Source organism: Pelophylax lessonae, assembly GCF_965119305.1.
Source record: "Pelophylax lessonae genome assembly, chromosome: 4".
NCBI lineage: Eukaryota > Metazoa > Chordata > Amphibia > Anura > Ranidae > Pelophylax > Pelophylax lessonae.
The window spans coordinates 599969719-599991424 of NC_138771.1; the positions used below are offsets into that span (position 1 = coordinate 599969719).

General features: G+C 43.9%; 1 protein-coding gene across 1 annotated transcript in view; it reads right to left on the reverse strand.

The window, feature by feature from the left end:
* The window catches only part of QTRT1 (queuine tRNA-ribosyltransferase catalytic subunit 1), a 48065-nt gene that overhangs the window by 357 nt on the left and 26002 nt on the right, over positions 1-21706 (reverse strand). The window contains exons 6-9 of the mRNA XM_082255485.1: positions 20028-20166; positions 18348-18423; positions 17082-17191; positions 3542-3626 (exon numbers count right to left, since the gene is read on the reverse strand). Coding sequence (XP_082111611.1) covers positions 3542-3626; positions 17082-17191; positions 18348-18423; positions 20028-20166 — 410 coding nt within the window. The remainder of the gene's footprint in view (positions 1-3541; positions 3627-17081; positions 17192-18347; positions 18424-20027; positions 20167-21706) is intronic.

A 21706-nucleotide genomic window follows, 5' to 3' on the forward strand; every position in this document is an offset into this window, starting at 1 on the left:
TCCATGTCACATAACTCCTCCTGTGTGTCACCCTGTAGTAGGAGGGACAGGCTCCATGTCACATAGCTCCTCCTGTCTGTGTCACCCTGTAGTAGGAAGGACGGACTCCATGTCACATAACTCCTCCTGTGTGTCACCCTGTAGTAGGAGGGACAGGCTCCATGTCACATAGCTCCTCCTGTCTGTGTCACCCTGTAGTAGGAGGGACAGGCTCCATGTCACATAGCTCCTTCAGTCTGTGTCACCCTGTAGTAGGAGGGACAGGCTCCATGTCACATAGCTCCTCCTGTCTGTGTCACCCTGTAGTAGGAGGGACAGGCTCCATGTCACATAGCTCCTTCAGTCTGTGTCACCCTGTAGTAGGAGGGACAGGCTCCATGTCACATAGCTCCTTCTGTCTGTGTCACCCTGTAGTAGGAGGGACAGACTCCATGTCACATAACTCCCCCTGTTTGTCACCCTGTAGTAGGAGGGACAGGCTTCATGTCACATAGCTCCTTCAGTCTGTGTCACCCTGTAGTAGGAGGGACAGACTATATCACATAGCTCCTCCTGCCTGTGTCACCCTGTAGCAGGAGGGACAGACTATATCACATAGCTCCTCCTCCTGTGTCACCCTGTAGTAGGAAGGACGGACTCCATGTCACATAGCTCCTCCTGTCTGTGTCACCCTGTAGTAGGAGGGACAGACTCCATGTCACATAGCTCCTCCTGTCTGTGTCACCCTGTAGTAGGAGGGACAGGCTCCATATCACATAGCTCCTTCAGTCTGTGTCACCCTGTAGTAAGAGGGACAGGCGCCATGTCACATAGCTCCTCCTGCCTGTGTCACCCTGTAGTAGGAGGGACAAGCTCCATATCACATAGCTCCTGCTGTCTGTGTCACCCTGTAGCAGGAGGGACAGGCTCCATGTCACATAGCTCCTTCAGTCTGTGTCACCCTGTAGTAGGAGGGACAGGCGCCATGTCACATAGCTCCTTCTGTCTGTGTCACACTGTAGTAGGAGGGACAGACTATATCACATAGCTCCTCCTGCCTGTGTCACCCTGTAGTAGGAGGGACAGACTAGATCACATAGCTCCTCCTCCTGAGTCACCCTGTAGTAGGAAGGATGGACTCCATGTCACATAGCTCCTCCTGTCTGTGTCACCCTGTAGTAGGAGGGACAGGCTCCATGTCCCATAGCACCTCCTGTCTGTGTCACCCTGTAGTAGGAGGGAAAGGCTCCATGTCCCATACCATAGCTCCTTCTGTCTGTGTCACCCTGTAGTAGGCGGGACAGACTATATCACATAGCTCCTCCTCCTGTGTCACCCTGTAGTAGGAAGGACGGACTCCATGTCACATAGCTCCTCCTGTCTGTGTCACCCTGTAGTAGGAGGGACAGGCTCCATGTCACATAGCTCCTTCAGTCTGTGTCACCCTGTAGTAGGAGGGACAGGCTCCATGTCACATAGCTCCTCCTGTCTGTGTCACCCGGTGGTTGGAGGGATGGACTTGGTCACATATTTCCTCTTGTGTCATCCTGTAGTAGGAAGGATGGACTCCATGTCACATAGCTCCTACTGTCTGGGTTACCCTGTAGTAGGAGGGGCAGGCTCAAAGTCACATAGCTCCTCCTGTCTGTGTCACCCTGTAGTAGGAGACAAGCTCTGTGTCACATAGCTCCTCCTGTCTTGTGTCACCCTGTAGTAGGAGGGACAGGCTCAAAGTCACATAGCTCCTCCTGTCTGTGTCACCCTGTAGTAGGAGACAAGCTCTGTGTCACATAGCTCCTCCTGTCTGTGTCACCCTATAGTAGGAGGGACAGGCTCCGTGTCACATAGCTCCTACTGTCTGTGTCACCCTGTTGTAGGAGGGGTAGACTCCATGTCACATAGCTCCTCCTGTCTGTGTCACCCTGTAGTAGGAGGGACAGACTCCATGTCACATAGCTCCCCCTGTCTGTGTCACCCTGTAGTAGGAGGGGTGGCCTCCATGTCACATAGCTCCTCCTGTCTGTTTCACCCTGTAGTAGGAGGGACAGACTAGATCACATAGCTCCTCTTGTGTCATCTTGTAGTAGGAAGGACAGACTCCATGTCACATAGCTCCCCCTGTCTGTGTCACCCTGTAGTAGGAGGGGTGGCCTCCATGTCACATAGCTCCTCCTGTCTGTGTCACCCTGTAGTAGGAGGGAAAGGCTCCATGTCACATAGCTCCTTCTGTCTGTGTCACCCTGTAGTAGGCGGGACAGACTATCACATAGCTCCTCCTCCTGTGTCACCCTGTAGTAGGAAGGACGGACTCCATGTCACATAGCTACTCCTGTCTGTGTCACCCTGTAGTAGGAGGGACAGGCTCCATGTCACATAGCTCCTTCAGTCTGTGTCACCCTGTAGTAGGAGGGACAGGCTCCATGTCACATAGCTCCTCCTGTCTGTGTCACCCGGTGGTTGGAGGGATGGACTTGGTCACATATTTCCTCTTGTGTCATCCTGTAGTAGGAAGGATGGACTCCATGTCACATAGCTCCTACTGTCTGGGTTACCCTGTAGTAGGAGGGGCAGGCTCAAAGTCACATAGCTCCTCCTGTCTGTGTCACCCTGTAGTAGGAGACAAGCTCTGTGTCACATAGCTCCTCCTGTCTTGTTTCACCCAGTAGTAGGAGGGACAGACTATATCACATAGCTCCTCCTTCTGTGTCACCCTGTAGTAGGAAGGACGGACTCCATGTCACATAGCTCCTCCTGTCTGTGTCACCCGGTGGTTGGAGGGATGGACTTGGTCACATATTTCCTCTTGTGTCATCCTGTAGTAGGAAGGATGGACTCCATGTCACATAGCTCCTACTGTCTGGGTTACCCTGTAGTAGGAGGGGCAGGCTCAAAGTCACATAGCTCCCCCTGTCTGTGTCACCCTGTAGTAGGAGGGGTAGCCTCCATGTCACATAGCTCCCCCTGTCTGTGTCACCCTGTATTAGGAGGGACAGACTGTCACATAGCTCCTCCTGTGTCACCCTGTAGTAGGAGGGACAGACTCCATGTCACATAGCTCCTCCCATCTGTGCCACCCTGTGGTGGAAAAGAACAGACTCCTTCAGTCTGCTATCCACAGCCCTTTTAAAGATATTTTAATTCTCCAGATAAGGAATGAGATAAAATCTGCAACAGGGACACAGACAGAAATAAAAACCTGACAGGGGTTCTGGTCTTCCCCTACTCCACTGAAGAAAGTATTTTATTTCTGTTTTTGTTGCTATTCTAGGGAAACCATGGTCATTGTGATAGGAAGTGAGGGGAGATCTCTAACACAGAGCCAGATGGCAGTAAAAACCTGGCAAGTCTAGATTTTTAGCAATAGAAACCTCCATATTTCTCTCACTGTGGGCTTCTTATAAAATAAATATCTGGGTTGTTATGTGTCATCTGTAATCTATCCTTGCTACATAGCAGCTAAAATTTGATCCTGATTTCCATCTGAGCGTCATTATTGTCTTTAGTGCTGTGCCTCCTTTATACAGACTTTTATTGTCTCCTCGGGGCATGGCGGCCCACTCACCTGGTAAGCAATGTTATGGATTGTAATGTGATGCATGCCTGCCGTGTCACTTTTAAACAAAGCGTGGATGTAGGCACGGGTATACCTAGACAACAAGAACAAAGAAGAATAAAATAATTAAATACATTTATAGAATTTCTTTGGGCCTGAAAGCATTCCTAACTACTGAACTAGACGAATAACATTCTTGGATTCATACAGTTCTAGATGCATAGTTTGTTACATAGTTTGTGAGGTTGAAAAAAGACATCAGTCCATCCAGTTCAACCTATGATGTGTGTGTGTGTGTGTTAGTACATTGTATACCCCTGTATGTTGTGGTCTTTAAGGTGCCCATCTAATAGTTTTTTGAAACTATCGATGCTCCCTGCTGATACGACTGCTTGTGGAAGAGAATTCCACATCCTTACTGCTCTTACAGTGAAGAACCCCTTACGTATTTTAAGGTTAAACCGTTTTTCCTCTAGTTTTAGTGAGTGGCCACGTGTCTTATGGTATTCCCTTTCTCTAAAAAGTTTGTTCCTTATGCTAGGGTCCTCACCAGTACAGTATTTGTACATTGATATCATATCCCCCCCTCAATCGTCTCTTCTCCAGAGAGAATAAGTTTAATGCTTGTAGTCTTTCCTCATAGCTGATGTCCTCCATTCCCCTAATTATTTTTGTTGCCCTTCTCTGGACTCTCTCCAGTTCCAGCACATCCTTCCTGAGGACCGGTGCCCAGAACTGGACAGCATACTCCAGATGTGGCCGGACCAGAGTCTTGTAGAGTGGGAGAATAATCTCTTTATTTCTGGAGTGAATCCCCTTTTTTATACATGCCAGTAGTCTGTTGGCTTTGCTTGCAGCGGCTTGGCATTGCATGCCACTGCCAAGCCTGTTGTCCACTAGGACCCCGAGGTCCTTTTCTATCTTAGATTCACCCAGAGGTTTCCCCCCTAGTGAGTAGCTTGCTTTCGTGTTTCTGACGCCCAAGTGCATTACTTTACATTTTTCAACATTAAACCTCATCTGCCATGTAGTTGCCCACCCCGTTATTTTGTTCAGGTCCGCTTGTAAGATTTCCACATCCTGCATCGAAGATATTGGCATGCTTAGTTAAGTATCATCCGCAAATACTGAGATTGTACTAGATATCCCCTCCTCTAGATCATTTATGAATAAATTAAACAGGATTGGTCCCAGGACAGAACCTTGGAGGACCCCACTTTCCACACCCGCCCAATCCGAGTACTCCCCATTAATCATCACCCTCTGGACTCTCCCCTGGAGCCAGTTCTCTATCCAGGTACTCACCCTATGGTCCATACCTACCTTCCTTAGTTTGTACAGTAAGCGTTTGTGGGGAACAGTGTCAAAGGCCTTTGCAAAGTCCAGATACACCGCATCCACAGGCTTACCTTTATCTAGGTGGCAGCTCACTTCATCGTAGAAGGTTAATAGATTGGTTTGGCAAGAACGATTTTTCATGAATCCATGCCGATTACTACTAATAATACAGTTTTCATTACTAAAGTCTTGTATATGGTCCCTTAACATCCCCTCCAAAATCTTACAGACTACTGATGTTAGGCTGACCGGCCTATAGTTACCCGGGATATATCTCAGCCCTTTTTTAAATATTGGTACCACGTTGGCTTTTTTCCAATCAGCTGGCATCATACCCGTCTGTAGACTATCCTTAAAGATCAGGAATAAGGGTCTGACAATCACCTGGCTGAGCTCTTTAAGAACCCTCGGGTGCAAGCCATCCGGTTCCGGTTCCTGGTAAGTTTCTCTAGTTTAGTTCCAAGTCTATCTTCTGTTAGCCATGGCGGCACTTCCTGAGGTGTATTATTTAGTTTAGCCTTACAAGCTGGGTTAGTGTAGCCCCCCCCCCCCCCCCCGATTCTTTTGTGAAGACTGAAGAGAAGAAATTATTTAACACTTCCGCCTTTTCTCTGTCCTCTGTGGCCATATTTCCCTTGTCATCTTTTATGGGGCCAATGTGTTCTGGCCTCGCTTTCTTACTATTTATATACTTAAAGAATTTCCTGGGGTTCTTTTTACACTCTTCCGCTATACGTCTCTCGTGTTCTATTTTAGCCACCTTGATTTCGTCTTTACATTTCTTATTACACTCTTTGTAATGCTTGAATGCTTCCAATGACCCCTCAGTCTTATATTTTTTGAAGGCCTTTTCTTTAGTATTAATATGCATTTTTATGTTTGAGTTTAGCCACCCAGGGTTTAGTTTTGCTCTTTTAAATTTATTTCCCTTGGGAATGCACTGGCCAATCCCTTTTGTTTAGTATGTTCTTGAAGCACTCCGATGGGATGCTTTCCGGTGGAAGAACTCCACTCCATTAAACATAAGACTGTTTTAAAGTGACGCAGCCTCTGCCCTAAAATCTCAAATCAGAGCAAAAACTATACTCATCTGTACTCCAGCACTGTAGTGTTCTGGAACTCCCTCACCGACCCAGTATTGTAATGGGTTCCAATCTTTGTAAGAGGTCTATGAACCCCAAAAGATGGGAAAGTGGTGTCAGCAGAGGTGCTGGAAAGGCCTTCCAGCACACTCACAAACCACATGAGTGACAGATCACAGCTATTTAAAGTGTTTTTTAATCACCATGAGGAAGTGGCCAGTGTGGTGCCACAAACAAGTTGGTGGTGTTTTATACTATTCTGTGAGCAATAAATATCAAATCGATGAAGAATTCATTTCTCAGCTTCTCTTTCACAGGTCACCTCTGCTGACACCACTTTCCCATCCTTTGGGGCTCATTGACCGCTTACTGTGAATACAACAGAATTCTGAGACCACAGAACATAGAACCAGTCCACAGAGTATTGAGTGACCTTATTCTGCACTGGGATAGTCATTTTCCCTGCAAGCTTTTACTATAGGTTGTCTGGTCGCCCTTTAAGGAGCTCAGCAATCTCACAGATGTGAGTACATCTTTGCAATTTACCTTCTCATCATATATTTTATCCAATTATCTGTCAAACTCATACACCATAAGGAACTCTCCTGCGGCCTCTGTCTCTTTTTTTCCCTTTTTTTCTCCTCGTCTTCGGAGGTAACCCAGTTAGGGATCCAATCTTTGGTCATTCCAATTAGTCAAAATTGTACACTGAGCTGCACATGCAATGCCCAGTTTACAGTGTGGACAGAAATTTGAATGCAAAAAAAACTTTAACAAAAAAAGAAAACCTGGAAGCGGATTGGTTTCAATACAAAGCTGTATTAGATTTTGCACTCTCCAGTTTTAGTAAACCAACCCCATAGTATATCTCTTCTGTGTTAAAAAAAAAAAAAAAAAAAAAAAAAAACACACTTGCTCACAATTTTTTTTTTTTTTTTTTTTTTTTTTTTTTAATATGCAGTTACTTGTAAAGAAGGGATTGAAAACTTACCTCTCCTGTTACCTGAACTGCACTTTGATCAGTAGAAATGGTCCCCTGAAATCCAATGGGAACCCCCCACTTCCTTGAGTGTCGATCTCCTGGGTCCCCACAGCACTCACAAGTTCCTCCATACCACAGCAAGAGGCAGAGATCAGCAGGAGGAACCAGTATGCGCTGTGCTGGCCCCAGGAGATCATCACTTATGGAAGTCTTGGTTTCTTGGTGGACTTCTGAAGACCATTTTTATTGATCGGAGCAGAGTTCACCGGTTCAGGCAGGAGTATTACATATTCAATCTCTTATTTGCAGTTAACTGATTCATTTGAGATTTTAGATCAGAGGCAGGGTCACTTTAAAATAAAGAGCTGCGGAGATCGCAAAATATAAAACAGAGTTGCATAGTTTATCAGGTTGAAAAAAAAAAGACATGTTCATCCAGTTCAGCCTATGTATGTATGTATGTATGTATGTATGTATGTATGTATGTGTGAGATCTTTAGTCAAACAAGTCACAAAGTCCTGTATATTCTGCTTCTTGCGGAAGACATCTAAAAGGGTTTTTAAAGTTGTCGACATTCTTAGCTAGCACCTGGGGGAGGGAGTCTTACAGTTTTACAGTAAAAAAAAAAAATTATTTCTGCAATGTAAAATGAATTCTCCTTTCTTCTAGCCTCAAATTGTGGTCAAGTGTCCTCTTCGGGGACCTTAGAATAAACAGTTTATCAGTTACTGCAGTCACCTTTGATATTTTGATACGCTGTAATCATATCCTCTCCTAAAGCAGAACTACAGTGTATATAAAAACAAAAAAGTCTACACACCTGTTAAAATGTCAGGTTTCGGTGATGTAAAAAAAATGAGACAAAGATAGGCCCCTTTCACACGAACGATTCGATCAGATCCGCCTGTCAGTTTTTCAAGCTGACCTGATCAGATCCTCAATGTATCCCTATGGGGCAGCGGATGTCAGTGGAGACATCTCCGCTGACACCCGCTGCTATCCGAAACCCTATTTTCCATTCGTCCAGCGGATCGGATGGGATCAGATGAGAGCGGGCAGGCGGTCCGTTCTCATCTGATCTCCCCATAGAGAGCAGCGGGGATCTGACAGCTCCATCTCCGCACACAGAGTGGAGATGGAGCTGTCATCTGCCTGCCCAGCGGGGATCGATCCCCCGCTGATCAGAGAATGGACTGTGCCAGACGGCGCATCATGTGAAAGGACCCATAAATCATTTCAGAACTTTTTTCACCTTTAATGTGACCTATAAACTGTACAACTCAGTTGAACAAACTGAAATCTTTTAGGTGGAGGGAAATAAAAATAAAATAATGTTTTTTTTTTAGACTTGGTACTTATTTAGAATTATGGTTTCACTGATTTAAGTTTCATTTTGACACATTATTGTAAGCGCTACACGTTTTTATTATACATTAATATTGGCACAAAACCTTCAGGCTTCTGCTAGAAAGCTGAACATGAAGAGAAATGTCATCCTTCAGCATGACAACAGCCCAAAGCATACATCAAAAATCAACAAAGGAATGACTTCACCAGAAGAAGATTAAAATTTTGGAATGGTCCAGCCAGAGCCTAAACATGAATCCGATCGAAAATTGGAGGGTTGTGCACAGGAGATGTCCTCGTAATCAGACAGATTTGTAGTGTTTTTGCACAGAAGAGTGGGCAAATACTGCCAAGTCAAGATGTGCCATGCTGATAGACTCCTACCCAAAAAGACTGAGTGCTGCAATAAAATCAAAAAGGGGTTTTAACAAAGTATTAGTTTAAGGGTGTGCTCACTTATGCAACCATATTATTCTAGGCTTTTTTTATTTTTACTTCCCTCCACCTAAAATAATTACATAGTTACATAGTTACATAGTTAGTGAGGTTGAAAAAAGACATCAGTCCATCCAGTTCAACCTATGATGCGTGTGTGTGTTTGCTTTTAACCGTACATTGTATACCCCTGTATGTTGTGGTCTTTAAGGTGTCCATCTAATAGTTTTTTGAAACTATCAATGCTCCCTGCTGATATGACTGCTTGTGGAAGAGAATTCCACATCCTTACCGTTCTTACAGTGAAGAACCCCTTACGCACTTTAAGGTTAAACCGCCTTTCCTCTAGTTTTAGTGAGTGGCCACGTGTCTTATTGTATCTCCTTTCTCTGAATAGTTTGTTCCTTATGCTCGGGTCACCAGTACAGTATTTGTACATTGATATCATATCCCCCCTCAATCGTCTTTTCTCCAGAGAGAAAAGGTTCAGGGCTTGTAGTCTTTCCTCATAGCTGATGTCCTCCATTCCCCTAATTATTTTTGTTGCCCTTCTCTGGACTTTCTCCAGTTCCAGCACATCCTTCCTGAGGACCGGTGCCCAGAACTGGACAGCATACTCCAGATGTGGCCGGACCAGAGTCTTGTAGAGTGGGAGAATAATCTCTTTATTTCTGGAGTGAATCCCCTTTTTTATACATCCCAGTATTCTGTTGGCTTTGCTTGCGGCGGCTTGGCATTGCATGCCACTGCCAAGCTTGTTGTCTACCAGTACCCCCAAGTCCTTTTCCATCCTAGACTCACCCAGAGGTTCCCCCCCTAGTGAGTAGCTTGCTTTCTGGTTTCTGGCCCCCAAGTGCATTACTTTACATTTATCAACATTAAACCTCATCTGCCATGTAGTTGCCCACCCCGTTATTTTGTTCAGGTCTGCTTGCAAGGTTTCCACATCCTGCATAGAAGATATTGGCATGCCTAGTTTAGTATCATCTGCAAATACTGAGATTGTGCTAGATATCCCCTCCTCTAGATCATTTATGAACAAATTAAACAGGATTGGTCCCAGGACAGAACCCTGGGGGACCCCACTTTCCACACCCGCCCAATCCGAGTACTCCCCATTAATCACCACCCTCTGTACTCTCCCCTGGAGCCAGTTCTCTATCCAGTTACTCACCTTCTGATCCATACCTACCTTCCTTAGTTTGTACAGTAATCGTTTGTGGGGAACGGTGTCAAAGGCCTTTGCAAAGTCCAGATACACCACATCCACAGGCTTACCTTTATCTAGGTGGCTGCTCACTTCATCGTAGAAGGTTAATAGATTGGTTTGGCACGAACGATTTTTCATGAATCCATGCTGATTACTACTTATAATACCGTTTTCATTACTAAAGTCTTGTATGTGGTCCCTTAACATCCCCTCCAAAATTTTGCAGACTACAGATGTTAGGCTGACCGGCCTATAGTTACCCGGGATACCGAAAAATCCTTTTCTTCTCTTAAGTTCATTGACGGACGCAGTCCTCGAATGCATATCAGTAGGGTAATACTGCCCCCTACAGGTGTAGGACACTAGGCAGAAAAAAGTTCTGGCTACGCCTATGGGCAGTCCCGGAGGGTACACTCCTCTTCCTGCATAGGGAGCCAGTTTTAATCTGCCTAGTCAGGAGTAAGGACCTAGTGCCTTGCTGGGATCTTTGGTCCTGGCATAGAAGTATTTTTTTTTTGTAGATTTTTTTTTTAACTAATCATTTTTTCTCTGAATCGTTTTACTTGTGAGATCTTCTAGCAATTATGCCGGGCTGGGCGACAGACTGGACCCTCATATCCAGTGGTCACCCCAGGCTGGCTATCGAGTGCGTGCAGGCCTTATCTCTGCGCTGGGCCGGCCGCGACAAAGTCCCACTGAATGGGGACTGGCCCCGCGAGTTAAACATCGCACACGACAGGGTCTAGGCTGATGTCGCAGCTATCCTATCTGGCCGACAGCCCCCCTACTCCGGTGGCATGGGGTCCCGTCATGAGATGGCGCCAGCCTGTGTTCCTGGTATGGAGAGTAAACGTCCCCCCCCCCCTTTTTTTTTTACTTCCCTCCACCTAAAATATTTCAGTTTGTTGTTCAACTGATTTGTACAGATTATAGGTCACATTTAAAGGTGGAAAAAGTTCTGAAATGATTTATCTTTGTCTCATTTTTTACATCCCAGAAACCTGACTTTTTTTTTTTTTATTCTTTTATTTAGAGGTATGCAAAAAGAGACAATTTAACGGGGATCACAAGCAGTACAGTACAACAGCATCCATGAATCATGGAAGTTAAATACAGAGTGCATTAGACATGAAGATCACAAACATAGTAGTTAGACAAGTCTCATTTTCAATGCCCATCAACTAGCTCGGTTGGAACTCCAACTGTTTTTCAGACAGTACTGTCAGCCCATGAAACCTGACATTTTGACAGGGGTGTGTAGACTTTTTTATCCACTGTAAAGGCAAGACTCACCTATGCCCCAATATTCTGATGCCTGTGAGGGCCTGCATCTTCTCACTGCCTTCTTCTCACTGCTGGTCTTCAACTGGATTGGGAAGATGTCACTCCCCCCACATGCACGGAAGTCATTAATATTGGCACACTGGCACAGTGCTGGAATTGTACACAGAAATGTGCATGCGCAGCTGTGTACATTCTGCAGAGGGTTGTGAACCCCTCTTCTCACTGCCTCCTTCTGGGCGCTGGTCTTCAACTGGTTTGGGAAGATGTCACTCCCCCCACATGCACTGAAGTCATTAATCTTGGCACACTGGCACAGTGCTGGAATTGTACACAGAAATGTGCATGCGCAGCTCTGTGTACATTTTTCAGAGGGTTGTGAACAGGGAGGTATCCTTATTACAAAGGAAACATTGTATGTCTCTTTTGCAATAAAGAGCCTGCCTGTTCACAATTATGTATTGCTTGCTCCAGAGTGAACACTGTAATTTATGTCATTGATCCCGCTTATTCATTTTGTTGCCCTTCGCTGAACTCTTTCTAATTTAACAACATCTTTCCTGAGGACGGGTGACAAAAACTGAACTGCATATCCAAGGTGGGACTGACCCCGGGTTTTGTAAAGGAGTTGAATTATTGATTTATTCCTCTACAATTAACCTTAGTACTTACTTTCTTTGCAAAGCCAAAGCCTGACCCTTTTAACAGATCGGGCCAATCGCAGGAGATAAAAAAAATAAATAAAAAATCACCACCACAGAGCTCAGCTATGAATATTCATTCGTTTAAGAACACATCAAATTGAGTAATCACTGATAAGAGTGCTTAGTGATTCTGAAATATAAATTAACATCAACTGACAGTAAAGATGAATTTTAAAAAAATATATATTAATGATTAAAATAAAAAGGATATTTCAGAATGCACAAGGGAACTTATCAGCGATTATTTCATTTGATGTGTTTTTAAACTAATAAATATTCATAGTAGGGCTCGGTGGTGGAGGTTTTTGGTATTAAAGCATTTCTAAACCCCCGAAACAAAGCTGCAGCTATATTATTATTATGATTATATTAATTGCAGCTTACCAAGCCTTGGGCCTCATGCACACGGGATGTTTTTACAGCTACCGTTTTTGGAGTCAGATGTTTTTTTCTGCAGCCAGTAAACTCCCCAGCATGTTATCCTATGTGTCCATGCACACACAGGCTGTTATCAGCAGTTTTTGGCAGGGGCGTTTTTTTGGCTGTAAAAAAAAAAAAAAAAACGAAAACTAGTGGGTTTTTAGTGGCTGTAAAAACACTCCGTCAATAAACGTTGACAAGCGACAAAAAATAGTCAAAAAATGCAGTGTTTTTTGGATGTTTGATTCCATTGCATTTTTTAAGCCTGGGCTCTGTTTCGAGGTGTCATTCATGGAACATAGCCTGCATGTGATTTGCACCAAAAACGCACCGCATTCCTGTGCACATCACATGTGATATTTGTGCGATGCGATTTGAGCCATATAAGACCCATGCGATGCAATTCTGGCAAGCATTGCATTGTGGGAAAGTGGGAGTTACTAAAATAGCAGAGAGGTGATTTTTAGCTAAAAACGGCCAATGCAAAAACGCCGAAAGACTCACTACAAAGCTACTGCCGTTTTTAAAACGTCCAGTGTGCATGAGGCCTTAGATTTGGTGGCTGCATTCATTTTCTTGGGTAACTCCACTTTCATGGGAAAAAAAAAAAAAAGGAGAGAGAGATAGACCATACAGTGTATATATATATATATATATATATATATATATATATATATATATATATATATATATATATATATACACACACACACACACACACACACACACACACACACACAGTGCTTTGCAAAAGTATTCGCCCCGCTTGAACTTTTCAGGCTTCAAACATAAAGATATAAAACTGTCATTTTTTGTGAAGAAACAACAAGTGGGACACAATCATGAAGTGGAGCGAAATTTATTGGATATTTCAAACTTTTTTAACAAATAAAAAACTGAAAAATTGGACGTGCAAAATTATTCAGCCCCCTTAAGTTAATACTTTGTAGCGCCACCTTTTGCTGCGATTACAGCTGTAAGTCGCTTGGGGTATGTCTCTATCAGTTTTGCACATCGAGAGACTGAAATTTTTGCCCATTCCTCCTTGCAAAACAGCTCGAGCTCAGTGAGGTTGGATGGAGAGCGTTTGTGAACAGCAGATTTCAGTTCTTTCCACAGATTCTCAATTGGATTCAGGTCTGGACTTTGACTTGGCCATTCTAACACCTGGATATGTTTATTTGTGAACCATTCCATTGTAGATTTTGCTTTATGTTTTGGATCATTGTCTTGGAAGACAAATCTCCGTCCCAGTCTCAGGTCTTTTGCAGACTCCATCAGGTTTTCTTCCAGAATGGTCCTGTATTTGGCTCCATCCATCTTCCCATCAATTTTAACCATCTTCCCTGTCCCTGCTGAAGAAAAGCAGGCCCAAACCATGATGCTGCCACCACCATGTTTGACAGTGGGGATGGTGTGTTCAGGGTGATGAGCTGTGTTGCTTTTACACCAAACATAACATTTTGCATTGTTGCCAAAATGTTTGATTTTGGTTTCATCTGACCAGAGCACCTTCTTCCACATGTTTGGTGTGTCTCCCAGGTGGCTTGTGGCAAACTTTAAATGACACTTTTTATGGATATCTTTAAGAAATGGCTTTCTTCTTGCCACTCTTCCATAAAGGCCAGATTTGTGCAGTATACGACTGATTGTTGTCCTATGGACAGAGTCTCCCACCTCAGCTGCTGATCTCTGCAGTTCATCCAGAGTGATCATGGAACTCTTGGCTGCATCTCTGATCAGTCTTCTCCTTGTATGAGCTGAAAGTTTAGAGGGACGGCCAGGTCTTCGTAGGTTTGCAGTGGTCTGATACTCCTTCCATTTCAATATTATCGCTTGCACAGTGCTCCTTGGGATGTTTAAAGCTTGGGAAATCTTTTTGTATCCAAATCCGGCTTTAAAAACTTCTCCACAACAGTATCTCGGACCTGCCTGGTGTGTTCCTTGTTCTTCATGATGCTCTCTGCGCTTTAAAACGGACCTCTGAGACTATCACAGTGCAGGTGCATTTATACAGAGACTTGATTACACACAGGTGGATTCTATTTATCATCATTAGTCATTTAGGTCAACATTGGATCATTCAGAGATCCTCACTGAACTTCTGGAGAGAGTTTGCTGCACTGAAAGTAAAGGGGCTGAATAATTTTGCACGCCCAATTTTTCAGTTTTTTATTTGTTAACAAAGTTTGAAATATCCAATAAATTTCGTTCCATTTCATGATTGTGTCCCACTTGTTGATTCTTCACAAAAAATTACAGTTTTATATCTTTATGTTTGAAGCCTAAAATTGTGGCAAAAGGTCGCAAAGTTCAAGGTGCCGAATACTTTCGCAAGGCACTGTAATATTATATATACATACATGCATACACACACATATATTATATACACACACACACACATACATATATACACATACACACAAAACACAAAAACACAAGCCATATTGTAATTGAATCTTTTTAAAAATTACCTTTCCTTTTCAATCTGAAGCTCTAATTATCTGTAAAATACAATGCAATATGGCTACCTGGAGGAGTTCTGTACACAGATGGTGTATGGAATACCCCCTAGAAATGTAATTTCCTGCTTGTGCGATTGGCTCGCTGATTTTACCAGATGTCTGCACTAAGCTACAAATCAAATTTTGCCCATCCACTGCAATAAAAATATCATTTTTGGTGAGATTCACCCAAAGGGAAATCATGTCTAAAGGGATGCAGACTCTGCAACTTCCCTCAGAGCCCTGCAGATGCAGCAACTGATTGATAATTTTAAAATAATTTCCATGCAGATTCACCACCCTTCACATAGACACAGAAAACAAGTCGCTATTTCTTCAGAATAATAAAACGTAGAAAGCTGCAACAAAGTTTGTTAAAATCCCTGCAATGAATATAGATCACCCAGAGGTGATTTTTTTTTTTTTTTTTTTTTTAAACAAAAGTGGAGTTACTCGTTAAGCTAGGTATATTTTCTGAAAAATATAACAAAATATCTGTTGAACTTTCCAGAAATCCAGTGTCTTTATAATGTCCTGCACTGCACTGAAATCTAAAATAATGTAATCTGCCTTCCCAGTTCTCTTGCAAGCAATGTTCATCCCAATGTAATAGAGATGAGGAGAAGGGGAAGGGGGGAAGAGTTCTGGATTCCAAATCAGATGGGCAGCCTAGGGCGACTACACCCTAGATACAGTACAGCGAGTGTTGTCACCCTGGGACAGGAAGTGTAAATATAAAAAGGAAAAAAGCTTTAAAAGTAGAACTGTAGCTTGGGGTTTCTTTTCTTTTTAATTTAGTTGTCCTCACCCCTCCGAGTGTTGCTCGCAGTGATCTTTTCAGTGCACAGCCTTTTTAGCGATCTTTACTGATGAACGGCTGTGTACACAGATGCACAGCCTTTTCCTTCAAAAGTTCCCAGTATTTACTGCGCATGCGTGCCCCAGCCCTTGTTCACAAATCTGGGAAAGCCAAACAAAAACCAAAAAAATCTGTAATATGCTGCACTCCTTGGTATATTTATTTTAGCATCATAACAGTATCACAGGAACATTAGATTACAACGCATTTCGTGCTAAAAAAAAAAAAAAAAAAAAATGCACTTACTCAAACCTTTATAAAGTTTGAGTAAGCTCTGTTTTTTTTTTAAAGTGTGAAACGCGTTATCATCTAATGTTACGGTCATGCCTGTGATACTGTTATGATGCTAAAATAAAAGATACTGAGGAGTGCAGCAAATTCCAGACTTTTTCCTTTTTGCATGGCTGTGCGGAGAAGTAGGGCAGCACAATAAAGATCACTGGATCAACGCCTAATTCGCAGCTCTTGAGGGTAACTACGGTAAGTCAAAAATAACTAGAACCACAGTTGGCCAATATTAAAGTGATTGTAAAGTTTTTTTTGGGAGGGGGGGGTGGGTTTTTTTTAAAAAACTCTGTGTAGTGGTTTTGCACAGAGCAGCCCAGATCCTCCTCTTCTCGGGTACCTCTTCGGTGCTTCTGTCCCCCTCTCCTGTTGAGTGCCCCCACAGCAAGCAGCTTGCTATGGGGGCACCTGAACCGGGCCATAGCTTTGTGCGTCCACTCAGACACGGAGCCGGAGCCGGGACCGGCCCCACCCCCTTTCTCTCCTCCTTGGTTGATTGACTTTGACTGACAGCAGCAGGAGCCAATGGTGGCGCACTGCTGTCTTAGCCAATGAGGAGAGGAGTCTCGGGCAGCCGAGACACTCCTGCAACATCACTGGATCTAGTTCAGTCGCAAGGAATGCATGAGGACACGAGGCCATACAATGCGATTAGAGGAGAAGCGTTTTAACCTGCACAGGGGGTTTACAGTAAGGGCTATTAGACTGTGGAATTCTCTGCCACAAATGGTAGTAACTGCGGGTAGTATGGCTACTTTTAAAAGACTCTTGGACATACATCTCAAGGAAAAAAACATTCAGGGGTATGGGAAATGATCACACCTACACAGGTTGAACTGGACGGACTATTGTCCTAATTCAACCTCACCTACTATGTAACTAGGCAACTGTGTAGATGGGGCTCAGGTAAGTATTAGGGGGTTGCTGCACACAAAAGGCTTTTCATCTTAATGCATAGAAAAAAAAAAGCTGCCTTTACAACTACTTTAATGAAACTAACACAGCCAAATATCTAAGAACTGGTAAGCTTGGCTTTAGATACACTACTAATCCTAAAAACTGGATGAACCATGTACAGTACAATAAATATATTATTTTTACCTTAGGCACGTTGGGCATTTACAGTCTTTGTCTATAGGTTGGAAATCTTTTGCAAACTGTTTGCTTTTTATTTGCAAGGAACCCCACGGAACCAAAGCGGAGCCAAATCTCTGCAAAAGAACACAGATAAAAAAATAAAAATATGAATAATAGTGATTTTAATCCAACTGTCAACACAGGATACATGGAAGCAACCTACGGTTCAAAACAGGGCACATTAAATAGTTACAATTACAGTAGCACGTTTTAGAGCTGTCAAGAGTTTACATTTCTGTCAGGCTTTTATTTCTGTCTGAGACCCCATTGGGGAGAGTCCCCCCCCCCCCACCCCCCCATGATTAAAGAGGAGTTCCAACCCAGGGGAGAAAAAAATTCAAAGTCAGCAGCTACAAATACTGTAACTGCTGACTTTTAATATAAGGACACTTACCTGTCCAGTGATCCCGCGGTGTCGGCACCCGAAACGGACCGTTCATCGGCTCCGGGTGCAGGTGACGGCCATCCGCCTTGCGGCTTCACAGCCTGTTTCCTACTGCACATACGTGAGTCGCGCAGCGCTTTCTCAATGGTCCCGCTGTCTTCTGGGACCTCCGTGTGTCTCCCATAAGCCAGCGGGGGGAGGGAGGAGGGGCCGCAAATGAAGTAGGTCGCCGAGGCACCCTTACCCCAAAGTGGGAGCGTTACCTGTTTTTGACAGATATCCGCCCCCCGAAAGGTGCTAAGTGTGGCACCGTATGGAGGGGGGGGGGGGACAGTAAAGCAGAGCTTCCATTTTTGGGTAGAACTCAGCTTTAAAGTGGTTGTGAAGCCTGAAGGTTTTCTACATTCTATGCATAAAAGTAAAAACCTTCAGTGTGCAGCTCCCCCTTCAGCCCACCTAATATTTACCCAAGCCCGATCTCGATCCAGCAATGTGCACGAGACCCGAAGTTCTCCCAGGTTTCATCCTCCTGATTGGCTGAGATGCAGCCAATGGCTCCCGCCGCTGTCAATCGCAGCCAGTAAGGCAGGAGGGGGTGGGACTGAGCAACAATCTCTGAGTCTTATGGACACAGAGCCGGCTCGGGAGCGAGCACGCACGCGTGCTCCTACAGCAAGAGGCTTGCTATGGGGGCACCCAGCAAGTGGGAGGGGCTCAGAGTGTCGGTGGGGGACCTGAGAAGAGGAGGATTGAGGCTGCTCTGTGCAAAACCACTACACAGAGCAGGTAGTGATGTGCAGCATATAGGACTCTTCTCTCTTTGTATTACTAATGCTTCTACTTACAGCTGTCCTTGTGGGAAAAACACAGTCAAACATGTCACAACCGAGGGCCACACACACCACGAGATCAGTGGCATATCTGTAGAAGAAACAGAAGTTGGTAAGACAGACATATGGATGAGAAGGTCTATCCTCAGCTGGAATGACCTGGTCTAAATAAACAAGAATAAAAAAAAAAGTGATAGCTAAATATACACAAAATAATGTCTTTGGAAACATACAGTACAGACCAAAAGTTTGGACACACCTTCTCATTCAAAGAGTTTTCTTAATTTTCATGACTATTAAAATTGTAGAGTCACACTTCAAGAAATGGTTTTCCAACAGTCTTGAAGAAGTTCCCAGAGATGCTTAGCACTTGTTGGCCCTTTTGCCTTCACTCTGCGGTCCAGCTCACCCCAAACCATCTCGATTGGGTTCAGGTCCGGTGACTGTGGAGGCCAGGTCATCTGGCGCCGCACCCCATCACTCTCCTTCTTTGTCAAATAGCCCTTACACAGCCTGGAGGTGTGTTTTGGGTCATTGTCCTGTTGAAAAATAAATGATGGTCCAACTAAACGCAAACCGGATGGAATAGCATGCCACTGCAAGATGCTGTGGTAGCCATGCTGGTTCAGTATGCCTTCAGTTTTGAATAAATCCCCAACAGCGTCACCAGCAAAGCACCCCCCTACCATCACACCTCCTCCTCCATGCTTCACGGTGGGAACCAGGCATGTAGAGTCCATCCGTTCACCTTTTCTGTGTCGCACAAAGACACGGTGGTTGGAACCAAAGATCTCAAATTTGGACTCATCAGACCAAAGCACAGATTTCCACTGGTCTAATGTCCATTCCTTGTGTTCTTTAGCCCAAACAAATCTCTTCTGCTTGTTGCCCTTCTTTAGCAGTGGTTTCCTAGCAGATATTCTACCATGAAGGCCTGATTCCTCTTAACAGTTGTTCTAGAGATGTGTCTGCTGCTAAAACTCCGTGTGTCATTGACCTGGTCTCTAATCTGAGCTCCGTGTGTCATTGACCTGGTCTCCAATCTGAGCTGCTGTTAACCTGCGATTTCTGAGGCTGGTGACTCGGATGAACTTATCCTCCACAGAAGAGGTGACTCTTGGTCTTCCTTTCCTGGGGCGGTCCGCATGTGAGCCAGTTTCTTTGTAGCGCTTGATGGTTTTTGTGACTGCACTTGCGGACACTTTCAAAGTTTTCCTAATTTTTCGGACTGACTGACCTTCATTTCTTAAAGTAATGATGGCCACTCGTTTTCCTGTACTTAGGTGCTTTTTTCTTGCCAGAATACAAATTCTAACAGTCTATTCAGTAGGACTATCAGCTGTGTATCCACCTGACTTCTGCACAACACAACTGATGGTCCCAACCCCATTTATAAGGCAAGAAATCACACTTATTAAACCTGACAGGGCACACCTGTGAAGTGAAAACCATTTCAGGTGACTACCTCTTGAAGTGTGACTCTACAATTTTCATAGTCATGAAAATAAAGAAAACTCTTGGAATGAGAAGGTGTGTCCAAACTTTTGGTCTGTACTGTATATAAAATGATCATTGAGTCTGAAATAAGATGTGATGCTCGGTCATTCTTCAAATGTTACCCAAATATCACACTTCCAATGAGGGCTTGTCATATACCGCAGAGTATACAGAGGTATAGTGGTGGACTAGACTTACCCAACCCCCATGAGGTAGCGAGGCTTGTCTCTGGGTAAGTGGTCTGTGCTGAGGGTCACCATCTTCCAGAAGTGATCTTTCTCTTCCCCTCCACTAAGACCACCAATAGCAAAGCCGGGGACATTTCGTTTGGTCATCTCTACAACAAAGAAATGTACCTTAAGGGGGACGCCAGCTACAAAAGGGAAGCCTCACATACTTTGACTAGTAGCAGTCTGTCACATTCAACTGCACATGCTATGCAATGGTTAAGTTGTATACAGGAAGCAAAAAATGCTCTCAAATAGTATGAGAGGTAGGGGTTTTTAAGGTGCCAAATAACTACGGTCAAGACATCTTAAAAAAATAAACTGATCTTATTTAAACAATCATTAAAAAACAGAGAGATCACATTGTTTCAAATATTTAACACATGAGATGTTTACAATATAGTCGCAGAGCGATCCCAACATGTTTCACCAAGTTGGTTTCTTCAGGGGATATATTAATGCTACATCTGTTGATAATTAAAGGTTTTCTAAAGATATTTAATTTGTTAATATCCAACTGTTCATTAAGAAGGGATAGCAGGTAAATAGCAAATGCCCAACCAGAGATCATGTGAGTATTGGCTGATCCTATTAGTCAACGGCAGGAGGAATATTGGATGAGATGAAGTTGAATCAGCATAAAGAAGGTTATAAGATCCAAACACAGTAGTGTGGTGTCAGTATCTCAGTCCATAGGCTGAATGCACCAACTTCCCCAGGCATATAAACATAGAAAAGCCCAGCTTTGCCGAGCGTGTTTCCTGGTGCAGCGGTCTGTGTCATGCGGCTCCCCGCCGAATGGTAAAGTTGGTAAACACTTTTTTTTGCATTAATACTGCAAAAGTATCAGTCAATTAAACGGATGCACGGTGCCATTGGCCTCTGCAATCCTAAACCATTTTTTTTCTGAATTAAGCACCGAGTCTACATGAGATCACTAAATCATAGCTGACATAGTAATCATATCCTGACAAAGCCCGGGTTGGAGGCAGGCGAAACATGTCAACCTCACAGATACAGTCCCTTTTCCTCCAGCCCAATGCAGCACCCTGTAACAGCCTATGCAGGCTGACCTAAAGGTAGAGACAAATTACACAGCAACAGAATATCAAAAGTCATGGTAGGATGTTATACATTGTCAGACAGAAGCCATCGTGGCAATTCTTTTCCAGTTATAGATCTCCGTATCGAGGAACAACATGGAGGATAGGTGGTTAGAAGCAATGACCACTGAAGCCTGGAGGTGCTAAGATGGGGCATTATGCTCCAGAGTGACTTATATCATTAAAAAAAAAAAAAAAAATTGTAGGTCGCTGCAAACTCTGCTTGGCATTCTAACTATATGATGATCTAAGCCTATATTTATTAAAGCAAAACCACATTGTATCTGAACACGACAAAACAAAAATACCATTTACCGTAGTTTATTTTGTATATTCAGAGTAAACTCGCCAATCCATCCATGTCTCCATGCTTTTTTTTGCTGAGCAAGCACTTTAGACCCCCCGGCATGTCTGCCCGTGGTCATCTTGAGTAAGGGCAGATGGTTCATGTATCATTCTTCCGGGAATCCATCTGCCTTTAGCTCAAGCATGCATACAGTGGAGTGTGTTTTGCTGAGAAAACCCATCCCTCCCTCTTAAAGACTCC